This window comes from Dipodomys spectabilis, unplaced genomic scaffold, assembly GCF_019054845.1.
Source record: "Dipodomys spectabilis isolate Male_0828 unplaced genomic scaffold, ASM1905484v1 ptg000108l, whole genome shotgun sequence".
NCBI lineage: Eukaryota > Metazoa > Chordata > Mammalia > Rodentia > Heteromyidae > Dipodomys > Dipodomys spectabilis.
In genome coordinates, this window is record NW_024870785.1 from 18,578,820 (window position 1) to 18,592,597 (window position 13,778).

The 13,778-nt window shown below is 45.2% G+C and overlaps 1 protein-coding gene across 1 annotated transcript in view; it reads left to right on the forward strand.

The window, feature by feature from the left end:
- The first annotated feature begins 6,641 nt into the window (after positions 1–6,641).
- The window catches only part of Trip4 (thyroid hormone receptor interactor 4), a 62,269-nt gene continuing 55,132 nt past the window's right edge, over positions 6,642–13,778 (forward strand). The window contains exons 1-2 of the mRNA XM_042687841.1: positions 6,642–6,861; positions 13,520–13,689. Coding sequence (XP_042543775.1) covers positions 6,761–6,861; positions 13,520–13,689 — 271 coding nt within the window. The 5' untranslated portion in view covers positions 6,642–6,760. The remainder of the gene's footprint in view (positions 6,862–13,519; positions 13,690–13,778) is intronic.

Genomic DNA, 13,778 nt, shown 5'->3' on the forward strand with positions numbered 1-13,778 from the left:
TCACCCACAGGGACTGTGATTGGTACCCGCGCCCGGTGGGTGGTGCCAACACCGAACCCACGGGCACTCCAGCCTTATGTGCTAACATCTTGGAACTGGCCCAAAGCCAGTTAGGCCTAAAGGGCCTGCTTAGAAAGTAAAAGTCCAGCAAAGACCGAGAATTACAGTAAGTCAGGAACATGTAATCCTGGAATTCTGTTAAATATAAATTAAGTGGAGTGTGGGATGTGTGTGTGCATGCATGCACACACATATCTCCAAATAAGAGAGAACCTAAGAACTTTAATACCTCAAGCATGAACTCTTTCAACTACAGCATTCATACAAAACAATTCTCTGGGATGTGAAGAAGAAAACCAATACAACTTATTTCCAGTTTTGTTTTGTTTTTAACCTTTAAGTGAGGGTAAATACAAGAGTGAATTGTTTATACATACAAACTTTTTTTTTTTTTTTAGTCCAGTCGTGGGGCCTGAACTCTGGGCCTGGGCACTGTCCCTCAGCTCTTTAGCTCAAGGCTAGCACTCTACCACTTGAGCCACAGCGCCACTTCCGGCTTTTTTCTTTTTGCTTATGTGGTGCTGAGGAATCGAACCCAGGGCCTCAGGCATGCAAGGCAAGCGCTCTACCACTGAGCCACCTTCCCAGCCCTACATACAAACTTCTAAGAAAAATCTGCCGAGCTGGGAAGGTGGCTTAGTGGTAGAGTGCTTGCCTTGTATGCATGAAGCCCTGGGTTCCATTCCTCAGTACCACATACACAGAAAAAGCTGGAAGTGGCACTGTAGTTCAAGTGATAGTGCTAGCCTTGAGCAAAAGAAGCTCAGGGGACAATGCCCAGACCCTGAGATCAAGCCCCAGGTCTGGCAAAAGAAAAGAGAAAAGTCTGCCAAATGTACTAAAAACACAACTCTGGCCCATATAAGCATAACTCTGGAATAAGAAGTTTGTCATTATTTCTACCCTTATGCTTACTATCTAATTACTCCCCCAAAGAGTTAAAAACATGCTGCAAGGTATATTGTTTATTTGAAAAACAACCTTAGGGCTGGGAAGGTGGCTCAGTGGTAGAGTGCTTGCCTTGCATGCTCAAGGCCCTGGGTTTGATTCCTCAGTACCATATAAGAAAAAAGAAAAAAGCCAGAAGTGGCGCTGTGGCTCAAGTGGTAGAGCGCTAGCTTTGAGCTGAAGAGCTGAGGGACAGCGCCCAGGCCTACAGTTCAGGCCCCACGACCGGACCCAAAAAAAAAAGAAAAAAAAAAAATAGAAAAAGAAAAACAACCTTAAAAGTGTAAGTACGACATTGATTCTCTCCAATTAATTAATTATATTTGAGTTTTTTCTTTGTTTTGTTTTTGCTTGGTCGTAGGGCTTGAACTGCTGGCCTAGGTACTATCCCCGAGCTCTTCAGCTCAGAGCTAACACTACGATTTGAGCCACACTTCCATTCCGGTTTTCTAGTGGTTTATTGGAGATAAGAGTCTCACAGACTTTCTTGCCTAGGATGGCTTTGAACAATGATCCTCAGATCTCAGTCTCCTGAGTAGCTAGAATTACAGGCATGAGCCACCAGTACCGGGCTTACTTGATTTTTTTGTATGTGCCTGTGCCTATCCTGGAGCTTGAGCTCAGAACCCTGGGTGCTGTCCCTGAGCTGTTTTGCTCAAGACTAGCATTTCTATCAACTAAGCTACAGATCCACTTCTGTCTTTTTGCGGAGGTTGATCGGGGGTGAGAGTCTCACAGAATTTTCTGCCCAGGGTGGCTTTGAGGTGTGATTCTCAGAGCTCAGCCTCCTGAGTAGCTAGGATTACAGGCATGAACTACCATGCTTAGTTTCCTTCCTTCCTTCCTCCCTTCCTTCCTTCCTTCCTTCCTTCCTTCCTTCCTTCCTTCCTTCCTTCCTTCCTTCCTTCCTTCCTTCCTTCCTCCCTTCCTTCCTTCCTTCCTTCTTTCCTTCCCTATTTTCTTCCTTCTCTCTCTCTTTCTCTTTATTCCTTCCTTTTTTTTTTTTGGTCAGCTGTGGGGCTTGAACTCTGGGCCTGAGCACTTTCCTTCAGTTTTTTTTTTGGGGGGGGTCAGTTGTGGAGCTTGAACACTGTCCCTGCGCTCTTCAGCTCAATGAGAGTGCTCTATTGCTTGAGCCACAGAGTCACTTCCAGTTTTCCAGTGGTTTATTGGAGATGAGAGTCTCACAGACTTTTCTGCCCAGGCTGGCTTTGAACCATGATCCTCAGATCTCAGCCTCGTGAGTAGCTAGGATTGCCTTGCCGTGAGCCTGAGTAGCAAAGATTACAAGTGTGAGCCACCGGCGCCTGGCTTTCCTTCAGTTCTTACTTTTTTTTTTTTTTTTTGTCAGTGTGGGGCCTGGAATCTTGGCCTAGGCACTGTCCCTCAGCTCTTCAACTTAAGATTAACATTCTACCACTTGAGCCAGAAGGCCACTTCCAACTTTTTTTGTTTATGGGGTGCTGAGGAATTGAACCTGGGGTCTCATGCATGCAAGGCAAGCACTCTACCACTGAGCCACATTCCCAGCCACCTTTCCTTCAGTTCTTTTTTTTTTTTTTTTTTTTGTCGGTGGTGGGGCTTGAACTCTGGGCCTGAGCGCTGTCCCTCAGCTCTTCAGCTCAAGGCAAGCGCTCTACCACTTGAGCTACAGCGCCACTTCCGATTTTCTGGTGGTTTATTGGAGATAGGAGTCTCACGGTCTTTCCTGCCCGGGCTGGCTTTGAACCGGGATCCTCAGATCTCAGCCTCCTGAGTAGCTAGGATTATAGGCGTGAGCCACCAGCGCCCGGCTTCCTTCAGTTCTTTAGCTCAAGGTGAGCACCGTATCACTTGAATCACAGCACCATTTCTAGTGGTTGTTATTAGAGATAAGAGTCTCACAGCCTTTCCTGCCTTGGCTGGCTTTGAACTATGATCCTCAGATCTCAGCCTCCTGAGTAGCTAGGAGTCACCAGTGCCCAGGTCTGTCTGCTTTCTTTCTTTCTTTCTTTCTTTCTTTCTTTCTTTCTTTCTTTCTTTCTTTCTTTCTTTCTTTCTTTCTTTCTTTCTTTCTTTCTTCTTTCTTTCTTTCTTCCTCTCTCTCTCTCTCTCTCTTTTAAGAGGCTGCACTTAAGAAAAAATAACTAGGGCTGGGAAGATGGCTCAGTGGTAGAGCGCGTGCCTTGCATGCCTGAGGCCCTGGGTTCGATTCCTCAGCACCACATAAGAAAAAAGAAAAAAGCCGGAAGTGGCACTGTGGCTCAAGTGGTAGAGTGCTAGCCTTGAGCTGAAGAGCTGAGGGACAGGGCCCAGGCCCAGAGTTCAGGCCCCACGACCACACCCAAAAAAAAAAAAAAGCTCAGTGACAGCACCCAGGCCCTGAGTTCAATCCCCAGGACTACTCCAAGGACTGGGTGTAAAGGCATGGCTCAGTTGGCAGAGCACTTGAGCCTAAATAGCAGATATATCAAAAGAATTTGGAGCTAGAGGTAGGGGAAGTGGCTCCTCTGAGATCCTAGCACTAGAAATATAGAGACCAGAGGATCTAGAGTTAGAGGCCTGACTTAGCTGGAGACAAATCTGGAGACCCCATCTCAAAAAGACAAATACACAATGACACAAAAAGCAAAAGTAAATGATTTAAGGAAATAGGTTAAATTAACATAACAGTAGGAGAGATTTTTGTGCACTTCCCTGTTGACACCTCTTAACCCTAGGGTGTAAGACTGAATTCAGATTACAGCCAGAAAAGTCAACAGGCCTCAGGGTATCTCAGGGTATTTATTGTCCTCATTGTCAATCTCAATGCTTACTTGTTTTATTCAGTAGTTTTTGGGGGAGGCTTCAGTCTCACTACCTAGACCAAGCCAGCTTTTTTTTCCCCTTCGGTCCTGGGGCTTGAACTCTGGGCTTGGACGCTGTCCCTCAGCTCTTCAGCTCAAGACGAACACTCTACCATTTGAGCCACAGCGCCACTTCCAGTTTTCTAGGGGTTTATTGGAGATCAGAGTCTCACGGACTTTCTTGCCTGGGCTGGCTTTGAACCACGATCCTCAGATCTCAGCCTCCTGAGTAGCTAGGATTACAGATATGAGCCACAATGCCCGGCTCCCAAGCCAGCTTTGAACTACAGACACTTGGGCTGCTGCCTCCAGCATGTAGCTGCTCCTTGAAATCTGTTACTTTCTTTTAAATTACTCATTTCTACATAGATCTGAATTTCTTTTTTTTTATTTATTTTTTATTGTGAAAATACTGTACAGAGGGGTTACAATTAGATGGGCAAGATAATGACTACATTTTTTTTTTGTCGGTCGTGGGGCTTGAACTCTGGGCCTGGGCGTTGTCCCTCAGCTCTTCAACTCAAGGCGAGCACTCTACCACTTGAGCTACAGCGCCACTTCCGATGACTACATTTCTTATCAAGCATTGTAGCCTCCTCCTTTTCCCATCCCTTCCCAGCCTCCCCCACCCCCCAGATCTGAATTTCTTAATTTGAACTCATATTCCATATTCCTGTAGAGATTAGAACTACCTATATAATCTATTAGTTTTTTGTTTGTTTGTTTGTTTTGGCTGTGGGGTCTGAACTCTGGGCCTAGGCGCTATCCCTCAGCTCTTCAGCTCAAGGCTAGTGCTCTACAACTTCAGCTACAGTGCCACTTCCAGCTTTTTCTGCTTATGTGGTGCTGAGGAATCAAACCCAAGGCCTCATGCATGCAAGGCAAGCACTCTACCACTGAGCCACCTTCCCAGCCCTTAGTTTTATTCTCTCATGTATGTATTTATGTATGCATGTAGTGTTCGTGCATGTGTGTGTGTGTGTTTGTGTGTGTGTGTGTGTGTGTGTAGAATTGCTATGAATAATTTTCATACCCAAATCCCAGCACCTTTCAAATTTTTGCCCCTTTGAATTTTCTTAGTTCTCTTGGAAAAGACCAAATCCAAGAAATTGAACAAAAGCCCGTGGCTCTTGCTATAATCCTAGCTACTCAGGACAGTGGAATAAGAGGATCCAGTTTTGAAGCCAGCCTGGGTAAGAAAGTCCAACAATTTGGGGCTGGGAGGGTGGCTCAGTGGTAGAGTGCTTGCCTTGCATGCCTGAGGCCCTGGGTTCCATTCCTCAGCACCACATAAGAAAAAAGCCGGAAGTGGCACTGTGGCTCAAGTGGTAGAGCTCTAGCCTTGAGCTGAAGAGCTGAGGGACAGCGCCCAGGTCAGAGTTCAAGTCAACCCAAAAAAGTCAACCGACCCCCCCAAAAAAAAAGAAAAAAAAAAAAAAGAAAAGAAAGTCCAACAATTAATCAGCCAGAAGCTGGAAGTAGACCTGTGGCACAAATCATAGGTTGCAAGCCTTTAGTGAATGAAGCTAAGGAACAGCACTCTGGCCCGATATTCAAACCCCAGTGTGTGTGTGTGGGGGGGAGGGGGTGTGAGGGGAGGAGAAGGTGATGGGGGAGAGGGAGTGGGAGAGAGGGGAAGGGAGGGCGAGAGGGTATGAAGGAGAAAGGGAGAGAGAGAAAGAGAGAGAGAGAATTACACCAGAATGAATCTAGTATTCAACTAACAGAAGGTCATAAGAACTACCACCATCTGAACAAAACACCAATATAGCACTTATTAATAATTCACAAGAGCTGTTTGAAGCGTTTTACATGAAACCAGGTTTAAAAGCTGTACCCTACGCCCAGCGCCAGTAGCTACTCAGGAAGCTGAGATCTGAGGATCACTGTTCAAAGCCAACCGGGCCAGGAAAGTCCGTGAGACTCTTCTCTCCAATAAACCACTAGAAAACCAAAAGTGGCGCTGTAGCTCAAGCAGTAGAGCGCTAGCCTTGAGCAGAAAAGCTGAGGGACAGTGCCCAGGCCCAGAGTTCAAGTCCCATGACTGACAACAAACAAACAAACAAAAACCCACCAGAAAACTGGAAGTGGTGCAGTAGCACAAATGGTAGAGCGCATGTCTTGAGTTGAAGAGCTGAGGGACAGCGCCCAGGCCCCATGACCAAAAAAAGCTGTACCCTCAGCGTGCAGAGTACAATTTTTTTCCTTCATGTGTACATTTTTTTCTCAAAATACACTTTTTTTATTGTGAAAATATTGTACAGAGGGGTTACAATTACACGAGCAAGATAATGAGTACATTTCTTTTTTTTTTTTAAAGGTCCGGTCGTGGGGCCTGAACTCTGGGCCTGGGTGCTGTCCCTCAGCTCTTTAGCTCAAGGCTAGCCTCTACCACTTGAGCCACAGCACCACTTCCAGCTTTTTTCTTTTTGCTTATGTGGTGCTGAGGAATCGAACCCAGGGCCTCATGCATGCAAGGCAAGCACTCTACCACTGAGCCACCTTCCCAGCCCATGAGTACATTTCTTATCAAGCATTGTAGCCTCCTCCTTTGTTTCCCCTTCCCATCCCATCCTTCCCCCCTCCTTCACCTGTACATTTTATAGATAATTTTTTCAGCAAAATTAACTGCCCTTGGCCTTCCTCCAGTTTTGCATCTAGTGATGGGGGAAACAATCAATCCGAGCTCCTTTCCACCGTGTAAAGTTCAGCAGGGTGAAAGAGGCGGGCGGGCACTTGGGCCAGGGACGAGACCTGCGCTGGAGGCGGGGCTTTCTGGGGGCGGGGCTACTGGTCGGGCGGGGTTGTGTGAGGGGCGGAGAAAGATGGCGGAACCCAGGACGCGAGGTCGGTGTTGCGTGGGGAACTAGTCCGGCCCCGGACCTGGGGTTGGGCTTGCGTAGCCCAGCTGGTTCCGGCTGGCGAAGATGGCGGTAGCTGGGCCGGCGTCCCGGGATTCCCTAGTGGACTGGTGTACCCAGCAGTTGCAGAAAACTTTCGGCCTGGATGTCAGCGAGGAGATCATGCAGTAAGCCCGAGAGGGGAATGTAAACTGGTTAGAGAGAAGGCGGAAACGGGGAGGACGGAAAAGTTGAGAGAAGAAACGCGATACGGGGGTTGGTTTGTGGAGGCCCGAATTTTGGCCTTCTGCCTTTATAGTATAGTTCCTGGGCAAGTGTGTCAGGCTCCACCCTATGCTAAAAGGGCTCGTTTTCCTTGGAAAATGTGAAATCCGTTAGCAATTACACCTGTTAAACCGCTCCACTTCCCTGGCAGAGAAGGCGCAAGTCAAACCGTCTTTCCAGAACTTTCTTACTCAGAGCATCCTAATTTTCCGGTGTGTTGTCAGGTAGGAACGAGCATTGAAGCCGAGGCGACGTGGTGCATTGTAAATAAGTTCTTACTCGAAGTTTTATTTTTAAGTTATCATTTACCAGTTTTGGAAACTTGGGGGAGTCAACTTTTTCCCCCCGTACCTTGGTGTATAACTAGTATAGCTTATATTTAGTAGGGCTGGGAAGGTGGCTCAGTGGTAGAGTGCTTGCCTCGCATGCATGAGGCCCTGGGTTCGATTCCTCAGCATCTCATAAGCAGAAAAAGCCGGAGGTGGTGCTGTGGCTCAAGTGGTAGAGCGCTAGCCTTGAGCTGAAGAGCTGAGGGACAGTGCCCAGGCCCAGAGTTCAAGCCCCGTGACAAAAAACAAAAAAAAACAGAAAAAACCCACAATTGGTTATGCCTTTCTGTGTGGATGAGTGCTGAGATATGGGGTACAGTGGATAGTTGCTGTGAGACCGTGAAATGAAGGATCCCCCTTGTGATTTGAAACACTGAAGATTTACTGCAAAGAATGTCTTTACCTGATATAAACAACAAATTGTAGAGGTGGAGACCCAGAGCATTCAGTGGAAGGATAAACTCAAATATGAGAATTATTGAAGAACCTGATTTGGTTCCTTGTTCACTTCGTAGAAACCTGTTACTGCTCTAGGATTGTAAGGAAACAGTGGGAGTCTGAGTTTGGGAGAAAACAAGATTTGTCAAGGAGGAATGAGTTACAAGAGTCAACTTTAAATGATTTATTTTACCTCTTTTTATTTTATTTTTACTTTTTTTTTTGTCGGTCGTGGGGCTTGAACTCTGGGCCTGGGCACTGTCCCTCAGCTCTTCAGCTCAAGGCGAGCACTCTACCACTTGAGCTACAGCGCCACTTCCGGTTTTCTGGTGATTTATTGGAGATAGGAGTCTCACGGTCTCTCTTGCCCGGGCTGGCTTTGAACCGCGATCCTCAGATCTCAGCCCCCTGAGTAGCTAGGATTACAGGCGTGAGTCACCAGCGCCCGGCTTATTTTTACTTTTTTTGTGTGTGGTACCTGTATTGGAGCTTGAACTTAAGTAGCTCTGGTTTTTTGTTTGTTTTTTCTTTTCCACATAAGGCCAGAGCTTTGTCTCTTGAGTCACACCTCCAGTTCTGGCTTTTTGCTAGCTGATTGAAAATAAGAGTCCCTAGGATTTGTCTGCCTGGGTTGACTTCAAACCTCGTCATCAGATCTTAGACTCCTGAGGAGCTAGGATTATAGGAATGAGCTACAGGCACTTGACTTAAATAGTTTATTTTGAGACAGGGCTTCTATCTATAACCATTGTTGGCCTGGGAGTTTGGATCTTCTTACTGCGTGCTGGGATTATAGATGTGTACCACCACACTAGATTTTTTAAAATACTAGAATAGACTGCACAACAACAACAACAGATAAATCATATATGGTTTTGGTTTACTCTTATTTGACAGCAAAATTAGCTTAACTTATTCTCAAACTTTTTTAAAAGTATGGAGCTGGTGGGGGACGGGGTAGCTCAGTATGTGGTAGAAGTGCTTGCCTAGCATATGTGAAGCCCTGTGGGCTTAATCCCCAGCATATGGAGTGAGGAGTTGACTGCCATCAAATGAAATGAGTCTTGGCAATTTGTAAGTCAGAAGTAGTTTTTGCTAATAAAAGTGAATTCAAATTTACTTACATTAATTACTCAGTATTTTAAGAGGATGATAAATGCATTCGTCTCAGGCTCAGAACCCAATGGATTATCTGTGACTGCACAATATCAAGATTATTGTGATTCTTGCAGGTAATGGTTTTACATATAGCTTGTTTTGAAAACCCAGGTTTTTCTGAGTTAAACATATTCACACCCTTGAAAGTGGTGGAGTGACATATTTCTATTTTAAAGTTGAAACTAATGACTAAAAAGTGGCTTGCATTTTTGTTGTAAGTATGAGTTAGACTAGAAGTGTTCTGAACTTAAGCATTAAAGATATATATAGGGCTGGGAATGTGGCTTAGTAGTAGAGTGCTTGCCTAGTATACATGAAGCCCTGACTTCAATTCCTCAGTATCACATAAACAGAAAAAGCAGGAAGTGGCACTGAAACTCAAGTAGTAGCGTGCTAGCCTTGAGCAACAGGAACATTGCCCAGGCCCTGAGTTCAATTCCCAGGCCTGGGCACTGTGGCTCACGCCTGTAATCCTAGGAACTCAGGAGGCTGAGATCTGAGAATCGTGGTTTGGAGCCAGCCCAGGCAGTAAAGTCCTCCCTTGAGACTCTGAAATTAACCACTGAAAAACCAGAAGTGATGCTGTGTCTAAAGTGGTGAAGTGCTAGCCTTGAGGACAAAGAGGTTCAGGTGCCCAAGCCCTGATCAAGCCCCACAACTGTCAACAACAACAAAAGATATCTATAATATAATAGTATATGAACTACTTATTAAATAGTTACTAGTTGTTACACCACATGCCATTATGCCATGATGAAAGCATTTGCTTTACTGTGCTTTATCTGACATTTGATTTGGAATTACCCAGTTGTATTATGTTTTTATTTTTTATTTTTTTTGCCAGTCCTGGGGCTTGAACTCAGGGCCTGGGCACTGTCCCTGAGCTACATTTGCTCAAGGCTAGCATTCTACCACTTGAGCCACAGGGCCACTACCTGCTTTTTCTTTTTATGTGGTACTGAGGAATCCAACCCAGGGCTTCATGCATGCTAGGCAAGCACTCTACCAACTAGGCCACATTCCCAGCCATGTATTATGTTTTTTATGTGAGTAGCTTGGACTTTTTTAATAGCTCATGATTGATATTATTTTTGTACTAGTACTAGGGCTTGAACTCAGAGCCTCATCTTCTCACTTGGCTTCTTTTGCTCAGGACTGGCATTCTTACCACTTGAGCCATCTCAAGGATTTTCCTGCCTGAGTTGGCTTCAAAACTGTATCCTCAGATCTCAGCCTTCTAAGTAGTTAGGTTTACAGACATGAGCTGCCAGCTCCCTGCAGAATTATTAAATTCCTAATTAATGGCATGTTTGTAAGACATTATAATCAGCACATGGAATTAACAAAATAAATTTTATTCCACAGTCTGAAATGAATTCATACTTTTGTTGATTTTATTTTGTTAAGATTTGGTGAATGTTCTTAATTATACTTGTTCAGTAATTAAATGTCATTTTCAAAAATGAGTCATTACAGGGTAGGGCAGGTGGGGAAGAACATAGAAATTTACTAGACATAGTAGTAAGCATCTTTAACCCCAGCTACACACAAAATGCGGTAAGGAAGATTGAGAACTTAAAACTAACCTTGGAAAATTTATCAAGTATCTTAAAAAAAATAAAATAAAAATGGGTGCAAGCCGGGCACTGGTGGCTCACGCCTGTAATCCTAGCTACTCGGGATGCTGAGATCTGAGGATCACGGCTCAAATCCAGCCTGGGCAGGAAAGTCCGTGAAACTCTTATCTCCAATAAACCACTAGAAAACCGGAAGTGGCGCTATAGCTCAAGTGGTAGAGCACTCTCTTTGAGCTGAAGATCTGAGGGACAGCACTCAGGCCCAGAGTTCAAGCTCCACAACCAAAAAAAAAAAAAGAAAAAGAAAAAGAAAAATGGGTCCAGTAGCTCATACCTTAAATCCTAGCTACACAGGAGTCTGAGATCTGAGGATCACTGTTCAAAGCCAGCCTAATTAGGAAAGTCCATGAGAGTCCATGAGACTCATCTCCAATTAACCACCTAAAATCTAGAAGTTGAGCTGTGTCTCAAGTGGTAGAGCACTAGCCTTGAGCAAAAATAAAAACATCAGGAAGCCGGGCGCCTGTAGCTCATGCCTGTAAATTCCTAGCTACTTAGGAGGCTGAGATCAAAGGATTGTGGTTCAAAGCCAGCCCGGTAGCAAAGTCCAAAAGATTAGAGCTGAGGGACAGTGCCCAGGCACAGAGTTCAAGCCCCATGACCAAAAAAAAAAAAAAAAAGCAGCTCAGGAATAGTGCCCAGGCCCTGAATTCAAGCCCTAGAACTCACACAAAATATAAAATAAGAAAAAAGTTTTGTTTTGTTTTTGGGTCCAGTTGTGGGGCCTGAACTCTGGGCTTGGGCGCTGTCCTTCAGCTCTTCAGCTCAAGGCTAGCACTCTACCACTTGAGCCACAGCGCCACTACCGGCTTTTTTAAATTTTTGCTTATGTGATGCTGAGGAATCGAACCCAGGGCCTCATGCATGCAAGGCAAGTGCTCTACCACTGAGCCACCTTCCTAGCTCAAGAAAAAAGTTTTTTTTTTTTTTTTTTTTTTTTTGTCGGTTGTGGAGCTTGAAATCTGGGCCTGGGCACTGTCCCCACAGCTCTTGGCCTGAGTATTGTCCCTCAGCTCTTCAGCTCAAGGTGAGTGCTCTATCACTTGAGCTACAGCGCTACTTCTGGTTTTTTGGTCCTTAGTTGGAGATAAGAGTTTCACAGACTTTCCTGCCCCGGCTGGCTTTGAACCTCGATCCTCAGATCTCAGCCTCCTGAGTAGCTAAGGATTACAGGTGTGAGCCACCGGTGTCCGGCTCCATAGCTTCTTTTGTTCAAGCCTAGAACTCTACCACTTGAGCCACAGCTCTCCTGGCCTTCTTGGTATTTTATTGAAGATAAGAGTTTCATGGGCAGCGGGGTGCCCGTGACTCACACCTGTAATCCTAGCTACTCAGGAGGCTGAGATCTGAGGATCGTGGTTCAAAGCCAGCCCAGGCAGGAAAGTCTGTGAGACTCTTGTCTCCAGTAAACCACTTAGAAAACCTGAAGTGGCACAGTGGCTCAAGTGGTAGAGTGCTAGCCTTGAGCTGAAGAGCTGAGGGGCAGCACCCAGGCCCAGAGTTCACCACCGACAAAAAAAAGATTATCATGGGCTTTCCTGCCCAGGCTGGCTTTGAACTGTGATCGGGAAGTTTCATCCTTCTGGGTAGCTAGGATTACAGGTGTAAGCCACCAGTGCTGGTTGTTTTGCATAAATTTTATGCTTCTTATTTTATTTCTTTTTTTTTTTTTTTTGTCGGTCGTGGGGCTTGAACTCTGGGCCTGGACGCTGTCCTTCAGCTCTTCAGCTCAAGGCGAGCGCTCTACCACTTGAGCTACAGCGCCACTTCCGGTTTTCTGGTGGTTTATTGGAGATAGGAGTCTCAGGGTCTCTCCTGCCCGGGCTGGCTTTGAACCGCGATCCTCAGATCTCAGCCTCCTGAGTAGCTAGGATTACAGGCGTGAGCCACCAGCGCCCGGCTATGCTTCTTATTTTATAAATTGTTTTTTTTTTCTTTCTGTCGGTCGTGGGGCCTGAACTCTGGGCCTGGGCACTGTCCCTCAGCTCTTCAGCTCAAGGCTAGCGCTCTACCACATGAGCCTTAGTGCCACTTCCAGCTTTTTCTGCTTATGTGGTGCTGAGGAATCGAACCCAGGGCTTCATGCATGCAAGGCAAGCACTCTACCACTGACCCACCTTCCTAGACCCCCCTCTTTTTTTTAAATTAGTACCTTACCACTTGAGCCACAGTGCCACTTCCAGCTTTTCCTGTAATTAATTGGAGAGGAGTCTCACGGACCAGGTGCTGGTGGCTCATGTTTGTAATCCTACCTACTCAGGAGGCTAAGATCTAAGGATCACAGTTCAAAGGAAGCTCAGGCAGGAAAGTCTATGAGACTCTTATCTCCAGTTAAACACAGAAAAAGCCAGAAGTGGTACTGTGACTCAAGTGACGGAGTGCTAGCCTTGAACAAAAGTAGTCCAGGGACAGTGCCCAGGCTCTGAGTTCAAGCCCCAGGATTGGCAAAAATAAAAATACAAACGAGGTGCTGGTGACTCACTCCTGTAATCCTAGCCACTTAGGAGGCTGAGATCTGAGGATTGTGGTTCAAAGCAAGTTGGGCAATAAAGTCTATGGGACTCTTATCTCCAGTTAATCACAGAAAAGCCAGAAGTGGCACTTTGACTCAAGGAGTCCAGCGACAGTGCCCAGGCCCAGAGTTTAAGCCCCAGAACTGGCAAAAAACAAAAAACAGAGAAATAATAAATGGCTAAATACATAGGAAAGTCAGATTATGAACTACTTGAGATATCAGGGTCTTTGTTGTAATCAAATTTATATCCCTTGCCAGAATCGTACTTGGCTCCAAGTAAAACAAAATTAATAAATGATTTTAGTTTGTTTTTAAGCTACATTAAGGATTGAACTTGAGAACTCATGCATTCTAGGCAATTTTTCTACCACTTAGCTAATTCTCAGTTAAACGAGTATTTTTGCTGTCTTGAACTCTGCTATGATTATAAAGTAACATAGCATAAGCTATCATTGTTTTAACAATTTCTTCTTTGCTTCCTGAGGTATGTTTTGTCAATTGAAAGTGCCAAAGAAATACGAGAATATGTGACAGACCTTTTACAGGGAAATGAAGGCAAAAAAGGCCAATTCATAGAAGATCTTATAACCAAATGGCAAAAGAATGATCAAGAATTTATTTGTGATCCTTTGCAGCAGTGCTGCAAAAAAGATGGTAAGTTTGCAATTAGTAAGTTAGAAATATTACTGGTAAGTAGACAACCTAAAAGAATGATCTAGCTGGGTGCTGGTTAACTCATGCCT